Source organism: Epinephelus moara, chromosome 7, assembly GCF_006386435.1.
Source record: "Epinephelus moara isolate mb chromosome 7, YSFRI_EMoa_1.0, whole genome shotgun sequence".
In the NCBI taxonomy this organism is placed as follows: Eukaryota; Metazoa; Chordata; class Actinopteri; order Perciformes; family Serranidae; genus Epinephelus; species Epinephelus moara.
This window is the reverse complement of record NC_065512.1, coordinates 13,042,606-13,054,624: the sequence shown is the minus strand read 5'-3', so window position 1 is coordinate 13,054,624 and position 12,019 is coordinate 13,042,606. Positions and strand designations below refer to the sequence as shown.

General features: G+C 41.2%; 1 protein-coding gene across 1 annotated transcript in view; it reads right to left on the bottom strand.

Annotated features, from left to right (window-relative positions):
* The window catches only part of cerkl (ceramide kinase-like), a 35,471-nt gene extending 23,842 nt beyond the window's left edge, over nt 1–11,629 (bottom strand). Inside the window, exons 1-3 of the mRNA XM_050048261.1 lie at nt 11,284–11,629; nt 9,704–9,813; nt 1,521–1,751 (exon numbers count right to left, since the gene is read on the bottom strand). Of these exons, the coding sequence (XP_049904218.1) occupies nt 1,521–1,751; nt 9,704–9,813; nt 11,284–11,441 (499 nt within the window). The 5' untranslated portion in view covers nt 11,442–11,629. The remainder of the gene's footprint in view (nt 1–1,520; nt 1,752–9,703; nt 9,814–11,283) is intronic.
* Nucleotides 11,630–12,019: the final 390 nt, after the last annotated feature.

Here is a 12,019-nt window from a genome sequence, read left to right as displayed (position 1 = left end):
GAGTTGCATGTACCCCATCGCACCATTTTACCATTTTTAAACTTCAAATCTCCGAAAAAAACTCATAAAACCGAACAAAACTGACTTTCTGTAATGCATTTCAATGAACGTCCAGGCAGAGAATGTCCGAGAGTATGGGAATGGCTATACGCACTGTGATTGGCTCATCGCGTTTGAGGGCGGGACTTAGCCATAGGTCAATTAGGGATGCACCGATCCGATATCTGGATCGAATATCAGCCCCGGTATCATCAAACTAGATGGATCGGTTATCGGAAAATGCAACCGATACCTTAGGCGATCCTTTCCCTTTAAATCTATTGCGACGCGAGCTATGTCATACGTCATAGAGCGAAAGAGAGAATCTGCTGTGTGGAGGTATTTCACACTATTTCAACTGCTGTTGCACAATTCTTTATTTTTGTTAAAAATAAATAGTTCGTTCAATAGTTCATCTTGTTTCATTCTATCTTAGGAAAGAACTGCGTAGTCATCAATACCCGATGCCTCTAGTCTTTTCTGTTCTACATGTAAAGGTATATAGCTTTTTAGGTCAACCATGGTATTGGATCGGTATCGGGTATCGGCTGATACTCAAAGCCACAGCATCGGGATCGGTATTGAAACTGAAAAAGCTCTAATCTCTAATTGCAATGCAATGACTGACAAAAATGTATCTTTATTGTTTCTGTGTGAGATCATAAGACCGTGTATTTTCTAAATACTTTAATCAAGTGGTTTCACACTGGTGGGTTGCGGGTCCATTCTGAAAGGACCACAGGAGACTCACGAATGTTAGTTTTTTAAGGAAACACACTTTATTTTTAAGTACGGTGAATTTCTAGCACAGACCTTTCTTTAAAGTAATGTTTCCTGCTGTAGAATGAGTGAGACAATGGACAGCATCATGACAGACAACAAAGTAGCTCCAGGACATGGGCAAATGCAAGTATGACGCTGAATATATTAAACTGTGTGGACCTTGAACTAATGACTAAGGAAGCCTCGTGGCTGGACCAGTTGACCGCTGCTTTAATATGTCCATTCATCCGATGGACAGGTGAATGAATACAATGACAGGTAGTGCTAATAATAACAGTATTACTCAGCAGTGTGTGTAATCATCTTAGAGTATCACGCTCATAGAAGTTCTGAGTCATGTTTCCAGCGTATCTCAGCTCTTATGTAACACACACAACAGCTTCAGTCAGTCATACCATCAGCCTGGATTTGTTTTTCTTAATGAGCCCATCACATTAACAGAGACTCCATGTGAGGCTAAGGAGGCTCCGAACTGGGCCTGAAGTTAGATATCTGTGGTTCAAGGGTCAGTTCATCCACACCCACCCCCCACAAGTTGGCCATTTTACTTGGTTTATGGTACTAAAAGCATCCAAACGTAGCATTTGTTACATACATTTGTAAAAAGCTTTGAACAACCTCGGAAATGTGTAAAACTCACACTTGAATATAATTTTGTCTCTCTCTCTTCATACAGCATGACCATCTGAGTGTGTTACCTGTGAGCAGCTCCTTCAGGGTGTTGTACCAGGTGTGTGTGTGCTCTGCGGAAGCGTTGTGGAGGTGCAGCGTCTCCTCCTCCAGCCTCCTCCCCTTCCTCCTGCAGCAGAACAGAGCCACGCCGAGCACAGGTCCCCCCGACTGCTGGCCCGCTGCTCGCCGCCGCTTCACCTTCACTGCAAACACGTCCTGCAGCAGCATCACACCTGGCTCCGGCACGCATGCCTCACCTGCATGGAGAGAGGTAGAGTCAACACAGCACCTGAACACAAGACATACCTGACTTTATTAATAATGCTGATAATATTTCAAGATAACTGCTCACTGTTAGTGACAGTGCGTACTTTTTTATGTCTGTGAACAACCATATTATTTGTAATAATAATAATAATTAATTTTGTGAATAACATTACTAATACTGAGGCTGCAAACAAGAGCTGTTCACATTATTTTATCCACCCCCCTCTTGTCAGTCAGAGAAATATGAATGCACAGGGCCACTAGTTCACCTGTGCTCACATTACATAATGTCATTACCTGTATTAATCACTAATCCATTGATCAGCAGAACGTACAGTGCAGAAGCACCTGTCAATCAATCAGTGTAATCAGGAAGGATACTGAAACCTGATTGGTTGATATGAGATTAATCATTCAATCCTCTGAGGATGATGTCAGCAGAGCTCAGACAGTACACGCAGAGTTACATAACAGGCACACACACACACACACACACACACACACACATGCACACACACGTTATCTATGATACAGTCCAAGAGTCTGCCTGTTGTTAGTTTGTCCCTGTGGCTGATGGCGGTACTACAACCAAAAAATCATCATCATCAATCTGTGTGTGTGTCCCTTTGTGATCATTCTGTGGCCGTTCTCTAAATTCAATAGTTTCTGCAGGTCCGTGAACGCAGCACAGCACTCTTCATGAGTAGGGTGGAGAAGTGATCCGTTACAGTTTGTGGTCAGATCAATCAGAACTGATCAGATTGTTGGATTAGAGGAGCAGCTGCTGTAGAGGCAAGTGAAAGCAAAATTTAGACGCACTGCTGGACTACAGGATGTGAGGTTTCCATGGGAACATATCCAGTTTCATCTAAAGTAGGTTGACTTTAAGCCACCGGCGATTTGACCAGCTGAGTTGAAGGTGACGCCATCATCGCAATGAGTTGAGCTGCAACTTTTCCAAGCAACGTTCTAAAATGGTTTTGTCTCGTCGCAAATCATTGGTCTGAACTCAGCTTTAGTTTTTGGTGTAGTTAAAAATAGGTTTTCTTACTTATGGAACAGACCTCAGACGTTCTGATGTCACCTCGACTCTCTTTAATCAAATAATAGTGAAGTCAATTATAAAGCAAAATTCAAAATGTTTGCTGCTTCCAGCTTCTAAAATATGAGAATTTGCACCTTTCTGTTCTTATCTGTTTTATATCATTATAAACTGAATAAATTAGATACAAAATAAGATATAAAGACAACAACTTGGGAAGTTAAGATTGACGGTTTTCACTTTTTTCTGATATTTTATCAATAAAGCAATGCATTGAAAAAGAATTATCAACCAGATTACTTGATAATGAAAATAACTGGTGGCTGCTTGTGTACTTGACATAAAAAAGGTGGACAAACATCTGTACATGTAAAAACAAACTCCTTAATGAGATATTAATCCACTTTAATCATCAGAAATATATTTAAATCCATCCAGATTAAACGAAATATATTTATCCACCCAGATTTAAGCGTCCAAGTGTGGCTGTTACCAATACTTTTTTGAATTTGTCTGACCATTTAATGAAGCACAATGGAGCACCGTTTAATCTATTGTTCAAAAACTTTTTTTTTTAATTTGGATTTTGCCGCAATTATGGGCTATGCCAGTATGCTAAAGATGTCCTTATTAGGTGCTTCGTATTTTTAACAATTAACAATCGATCTTTGTAACAAACAGTGGCCAAAAAACACACATTACACTTAACTTAAAAGTATCCAACAACATGTCACATTTAAACAAGTTGCTCTAAAGGTAGAGGACGGATACACGGATTCCTCAGTGTCTCTATTCAGAGGAAATTAAATGACAAAAGCCAGAGGTTAAGCTACTGCTCCGTCAACACATGATAAACAATAACAATAAATAATATCAGCAGTAAAACAAACAATCCAGCACCTCCCACAGTATAAAATATAAAGTAAACAGCTGTGAAGGACTCAGAGGGGACAGACCCATCAGTTAATAGTTATATATGATGATAGCTGATTAACTCCCTCCTCTCTGTGAAATAGGCTCCCCTCCTGCTGTTATCAAATACCAAAAACCCAAAACCACCCGCCCCTCTTCCACCCGCACAAGCCAGCGTCCATATGCCAGGGTCACTGTGTGTCTGTCTGCTGTTGCTTCAGTCTCTGCTCAGTGGGTTTATTTAATATGCTAAATAATAAACGTTATTTCATATAAACAGAATCTAGTTGATATAGTGAACATGTCACGCACACATTATCATTTGCAGTTGCATTTGTGGCCTCAAAAAGTGTCTCGGAAATATGACCACATTACTCCAGCTCTAAAATCCTCACACTGATCATCTGTCACTCAGAGAGTTGATTTCAAAATCTTGCTGCTTGTGTATAAATCACTCTGTGGCTCAGCGCCCAAATCTATCTCTGACATATGAACTTGTGACATATGAACCTTCTAGGACCCTGAGGACATCAGGGGCCGGCCGACAGAGTCCCAAGAGCCAGAACAAAACATGGTGAAGCAGCATTTTGTTGTCGTGCAGCACAAACCTGGAGTAACCTCCCAGATGATGTTAGACAGCCCCGACTCTGAACACTTTAAAGTCAAAGCTAAAAACATTCCCTATTTAATGACTGCAAACCTATCTTTAAACTGAATTTGAAATCATTTTAAATAATTGTTTAATCTTTGCACCTCTTGGTTACTTTTTTTATTGTATATCATTTACTAATCAATTTGACCTTTTACATCTTTTTTTCTCTCTTTACTTTTTTCTGTATCTTTTTTGTTTTATATTTTATTGCTCTGTAAAGCACTTCAAATCGCCATTGTGTATGAAATGTGCTACACAAATACAGCTGCCTCGCCAAGCAATCGGCCCTTTCCGAACAGGCACGTTTTGAACGGGCACTGTACTAGTTAGTTTAAACAACTGATGTGATATGAATGAGGGAGAATGTGACTCCAGAAACTAACATGACACAATCCCCTAGAGAGAGGATGTATCACTGTGTTGAAGCTGTTGGAGGAACAGAAACACTCGTTCACTCTGATTGTACAGCGTGTTACAGAGTGGAGCGTCCCCCTGACAAAAGATCTTTGGTTGAGCACAGAGACACTTCAGCCAGACAGCAAACAATATTAATATTAGGACCTTGGATAGTCAGTGCTGCAACCTGAATGTTTAGTACACTGCTCTTTACTAACAATAATTAGCAAATAATAACTCAAAACACAGAGTTACTCACAAGTACGTCAAAGTAATTCTTCACATTCACACACTCCAATTTTCATTTTCATATGCAGTGAAATGCTTCACTGTAGCACCAGGCTCTCATTAAGGAGAGCAGCACTGCAACGTTAGCAGGCTGAGGTGAACAAAACACAGTAGAGTTCAGTAAAGAAAAAATGGATTTTGATCTGCTTTATTTTAGCTGTTACAGATCCATTAAATTCAGCCTTCTGCGCCCACGTCTCTAATTTTTATCCATGGTTTTCTTTCTTCACATGTACGTCACATTTTTAAGTAATAGAGGAAGCAACTAAATGAAAATGAAATTAAGAGAAAGACAGACAGATTTTCTATCCACCCCAATATAGACGACACTAATCTGAACTGACAGAACCTACAGAGACGCTGCACACACACACACCCACACACGCCCACTCAGTGTATTGCTCATCACAGGTAGCGTGTTGGTTGGATCCAGATGGAGATGAGTTTCCCATCATGCCCTCACCAACCCACTGTGCCAACACTCACACACACATACACACACACACACACACACACACACACACAAATAAATATATAATGTATATGTTAGGCTGGTGTTATTATAATTGTGAGGACCAACTCACATTCACTCCCTGAAGGCTTCACCTTCTCCTGACTTTAAAAAACGTAACGCTAAAAACAAAATTAAATCCCGAAAATTCTTGGTTAATCATGTAGAGATGTCCCCACAACACACACACACACACACACACACACACACACACACACAGTGGCAGTTCAGTCTCATGGTGACCAGGCCATGTGGCTCACCGTGGGGAGTTATGGATCATAGTTTACACACACACACACACACACACTGAGGCTGCATCACTCCTTCAGTGTCACCAATGACATTGATCATGTAAACCGCTCTGATACTGTAAACTGATTGTAAATGGATCATTATCGTTTCTTCACACTTCTCCAGAGATACTTCACTGCCTGTGGGAATTTTCAGTTTTCAACCCAGAAAAAAAAAATCAGAGAAAATCATTCACTCATTCACTGCTCCCTGCTCACTATATAGGGACTTCTATATAGCGGACTTAATCATGAGCTTATCTGTAACATGGAAAAACACTTTCCAACTCTACGCTGGTCATTTTCTCCGCACCGTTGATTAACGTCATTGCTGTTGCAAAATTACAACATGTCAAATGAACGTTGGCTGGTGAACCATCCATAACAAATACTGACATGTATATTTGTGATAAATACAATGAAATGATACTGAGTGCATTTTCCCAAATTAATAAATAACGTTACAGAGTACTTTGTGGCCTTTTGTGTTGTGTTATGAGATGCGCTACTCTGCTCACATTAAACATAGGCCTATTAATAACGTTATAAGAGGAGAGAGCAGCATGATTGCAAACTGTCCTACTAATGTAAGTGGTTTTCTGTTTAACCTTTGTGGTGTTGAAGTTTATTTTACCAGTCAATAATGTAATAACGTGTGAATTTAATGTATGACGTTATTCATTATGACATTACGGTGCCAATGAGAACGAGTAGCGACCTAGCTTGCTAACACTAGCTAGCATGTTCAGCCTTACTCTGCACAGTAACTGTTAAGTGCTAGAGAAGATCAGTTGACAATTTATTTTTATTTCTTCAGGGACCAACAACTACACATTAAATTGACAGTTTATTACATGGCACAGAAAAACTGGTAAAACTAACTTTAGTTGCTCTGTCTTCTCTCGTCCGTGTCAGTGTCCGTCCCATATAGTCCATCTGTTCCTTTGGCACAATGCATGATGGCATATATTGCTCAATGAGTGACCATCGGTTGTGCACTACTTTTCTCGGTGCACTGTGGGATACTTTGAGTCCACTATATAAGGTATAATAATTCCCACTATACATTCAGACCGCACTACAAAATGGCGAACTCACTATATAGTGGACTATAAAGTAAGTAGTGTGATTTCAGACACAGCCAGAGTTTTCCATTTAAGTTTTTTGTTTTTCTCCACTTTAAATGAAGTGTGTTTCAATGATGATAAATAACTGTTTGTTTGAATTACTTAATTAAAATTACATTGCAGTCTGTTTCACTTTTGCCGGCTGCAGCGGTCTCGCTCAATACTGGACCGATTTCAGAAACCTGTCGTCTCAGTTAGACATTAGACACAAAAACATGGGAAAATAGGGTCCAGGATATAAAATTACTAAGTTACTTTTATGTCTCTGACCAAAAGGTATCTTGGGAGTTGTAGTGAACTTCCTCCCTGAACTTTTTAGACAAAAAACAATTTATTTCACTCTTTTGCACTGATGATTTAACCACAAGAGTTTCATGCCGATCCAAGCCATGAGGTGCTCCAACTGTGAGTCACTTAACATTGTCTATAGAGACAATGAATAGGATTTTTTTCTTCATAAACCAACCATTCAAAACTGTATATAAATCTATCTGCATGTATAACCTACAGTATGGGTTCATGTTAGTACAAAACAGTGAAGTACTTTGATTTCTTCTATACAAACTGCAAATTGGGCTGGGTGTCACATAAAATACTTTCATACCACTGTGGGTACCTGTGTCTGTCTGTCTGTCTGTCTGTCTGTCTGTCTGTCTGTTTGACAGCTCAGGTCTCCCTGACAGACAGAGAGAGAGGCTGCTGGGTGAGACGGGATGAATTCATGTGTACAAATAAACAACAACAGCTGATCCATTTATATAGAAATATCTAATCAACACACACACACACACACACACACACACACACACAGCATGCTGACAGGCCGACTGTGTGTGTGTGTGTGTGTGTGTGTGTGTGTGTGTGTATGTGTATGAGCGTGTGTTAATCTCCTCACACTGAGAGACTCTAATAACCCCCCACGGGCCGAACCAACTGCTCTATACTACTGCCAACACACACACACACACACACACACACACACACACACACACGGAGTGCTGGCTTAATGACATTAGCTTGGATGAAATACAGCAAAACAGATTGGCTTCAACCACACACACACACACACACACATACACACACTGTATTTACACCTTCATCGTGCTCCACTAACCAGTTCTGTCTGAATGGATTTCAACTAAACACAAACACACAACAAAGGACATTGTGACTGTGTCAACCTTTAAAGGACCAGTGACACTATTTTTTAGTTCCTTAAAGGTCCAATGTGCATTCAGGAGGATATATCAGCAAAAATTTAATATAATATTCATAACTATGTTTATTTCAGTGTATAATCACCTGAAAATAAGAAATGTTGTGTTTTTGTTACCTTAGGGTGCTTTCACACCTGCCCTGTTTGGTTCGGTCCAATCGAACTCAAGTTCATTTGCCCCCTCAGTGCGGTTCATTTGGGCAGGTGTGAACACAGCAATCACACTCAGGTGCGCACCAAAACAACCGGACCGAGACCTTCTTGAAGAGGTGGTCTCAGTCCGGTTACAAATGAACTCTGGTGCGGTTCGTTTGTGGTGAGAACGTGTTCCAACCTCAATCTGAACCAACTGCAGTCACATGACACATTGTTTGGGTTAAACATGAGCATGTTACAGTCCTGGAGGATTATTAATGTGCACCTCCTCCTGTACTGCCTTAATATGCACATTCAGCACATCCAATGCATCAAAACATTGTTTTCTAGTTGGAGCCGCGCCTCGTTTTCAAACTGTATGGTTTGACTAAAATGAACAATGACAGCAATATAGTCCACGATGAGCAGCGCTAAAATCAACCTGCGTAGTTGTCCCTCCATTGTGACATTAGAAAGTGTCACATTTATCTTGCAAGTGTACTCTTCTTCAACGTTTGCTTTACTTCCTGGATTTTTCCCACATGGAAATTCTGACCAATCAAGAGCAGCTTTCTCACACAAGGCATTTGATCTGGTCTGCTTGTAAATGCTGCCGTGAGAACATGAACCAACTCTGGGCAATTATGCAGCTTTGTACCAAAATTAGTCCCTGATTCAGACCAAAGGAGACAACTCTAGGTCTGAAAGCACCCTTAGAATGAGCTGATTCTTGATTCTGCTACTTCCTGTAATCACAGGAGGAGGACTCTTTCTGCCAGCTTCTGCTGTGGTCAGAGCTGCAGGACACCACCATGGCTGAGATACTGTATGACAGATGGGTGGTAGTCCTGCCCAGAGGCCTGTACCTGCAGCCAGTCCAGGTAGAAGGGGGTCACATTGCAATTGCAGTTCCTCTATTTAATGATTCGGATTCACGGATTCCAAAAATCATTTTTTTTGTAGGTTGTAGACATTATGTTGGCAGAAGCTCTGGCTCCATTGAGCCTGTGTTCCCCACTTTGACAAATGTATGCTAGGCTGTGTGAACCAATCAGGACCACAACTTTTTACTTGAACGGAGTCAACATGATGGGTGTAGTGTTGTACTGTAAAATGTGACACATTGCATTGTAGAACTTTGTGCAGAAAGTGGTGTAGATGTCATGGAGAGAAAGATCTAACACAAACAACCTCATAACTTCATTAAATTTGTGTGTACGTGCGTGTTTGTGAGTGTCCAGATGTCATGTTTCAGGTGGTCTCAACGTGACAGAACTTCTCCATTACAGCACCAGCTGCCTCCACGTTCACACCGCCTGACTTTTTTGTCTGACGACTCATCACCATGACAACCCGTCTCTTTGGTAACTAACCTGTGGGGGTCTCCGGGGTGATGGGCGTCCATGTCAGTCTAGTTCGGGTGAGCAGGACGTCGTGGCTCTTCTTCCCCAGTTTGAAGATCCCACGCAGCACCACACACTCACTGACACAAAACACACAGTTTGTTTCAACACATCAGAAGTCTAAATATTTATCATTTACATATCAACTGATACATATACTGACTGATGAATCAATCATTAGGTCATATTGATGACACTACTGATCTCTGGAGGTGCTGTTGAGGAGTGAGAGACTTGATAGACCAGACTGACATAGTGTCATCGCCAAGGCTGTGCCCCCCTTTTTGAGGGTTCACTAGGATCACTGGTTGTCTATTGGGTGTGGGCAGATTGATACCAAAATACTGATAGTCTCAATACTGCATTTGTATTTTGAAGATCAATCCTAGCATTTATAGGATCGATACCAAAAAAGGGATTCATTTCTCTCTTCTACATCATACCTATTTGTATTTTTAAAGGTAAAACTGTGCAAACAATGTTTCGTTGTCATGAGCTCAAACAGCACTCAGACACCTTACCCCAGACCCAGCAGTGTCTTCTTAGTTTCACTTTCACCTGATGTCAGCAGTAAGAGGACGGTAAGCTCACCTACCAGCCCACCTGTTACAGCTGGGGGCTGACGTCCTTGTTACCATAGCTGTTCATGGACGTTCAATGCAGAGAGTATGTACAAGCCTGACAACTTTAATCCAACACATAATAGCAGTGATGGATTGGATGGAAAATGGCGGCACGGTGGTGCAGTGGTTAGCATTGTCGCCTCACAGCAACAGGGTTCTAGGATGAGGTAGCTCTTCTGTGCGGAGTTTGCATGTTCTCCCTGTGTCAGCGTGGGTTTCCTCCAGGTACTCCAGCTTCCTCCCACAGTCCAAAGACATGCAGGTTAACTGGTGACTCTAAATTGTCCGTAGGTGTGAATGTGAGTGTGAATGGTTGTCTGTCTCTATGTGTCAGCCCTGTGATAGTCTGGTGACCTGTCCAGGGTGTACCCCCCCCTTGCCCAGTGTCAGCTGGGATAGGCTCCAGCACGCCCATGACCCCTAACAGGAAAAGCGATTACAGAAAATAAAATGAATGAATATTAATTAAAAGTATCATATCTGTCTCGATATCTGTGATTTTGGCCTTGTAATACTTGGAATCAGATGGTATCCAAATTTTGTGTCATTGCCCACACCTATTGTCAATCCCCAAAAAGGGGCGTGGCCTTGACGTTTTGCAAAGTACCCATAGCTATGTAATGGTCTGGTCTGTCTGAGCCTGGGTGAAATGAATTTGGGGTATTTTCATAGCTAATAGTTAATTAATACTCTAAAATACAGTATCAATTATTTTATTTGACTTTTATTTAACCTATTTTACTTGAACTTTTGATCAATATTAACTTAACTTCAAAGCAGGGCTTTTATTTTGAAAGGGTTTTGTGACAGTTAAAACTTTAACTGAAGTTTAAGGATCTTCTGTTCTGTCGTCTATGAACCAATCAGAGAGCTCCGTGGTTCTGTGTGGAACCTGACACTGAAGGAACCCTCAGAACAAACACTCACCTCTGCTCCTCTTCCTCCTCCTTCTCCTCCTCCACCTGTTGCTCCTCTTCCTCCCGCTTCTCCTTCTTCTTCTTTGCGCTTCGTTTCTCTTTCTTCTTCTTCTTCTTCTTAATGCTGTCTCTCTGCTCTCCTTGGACCTCCTCCTCGGGCTCCGACATGTTTACCGACTCAACCGACGAACAAATAAACAAACAAACAAACGTATGAGTTTGTTTTTCTTTGATAAACAACGCGGCAGATAAACAACTGGCGGGTTTATGTTGTATTTCCGGAGTGTCGTCGCTATGGAGACAGGCAGCAGCTTTGCAGGTGGACTCACAGCTCGGGCACGCGGCGGATCCACCGGTGTCTCATCAACGGGCGTGCGCGTTCCCGCGTGTATCCTTCAACCAAGCGGGAGCGCGCACACAGAGAGTAAACTGTCCATCAGTTTATGATCGATTAACGACGTCTGATTGATTATGTCTCGATGATTGCAGCTCTGGGATGTAACTACGTTTAGTTTTGAGGTACTTGAACTTTATTAGAGTATTTTAATTCCATGCTACTAGGTTTTATTTTCTATTTTCTTCTTTATTTAATGAAAAAATCGTCCAGTGCTTTCAGAATATTACAGTTCTCAATGCTCATCTTCAAGAGGCTGAAATATTCTCAATGCACTGCAAAATAAAGTTTTTATGACTCCATTAGGGACAGAAAGGTCTTCATTTTATCAAGGTTTATGCAGGATAGACAG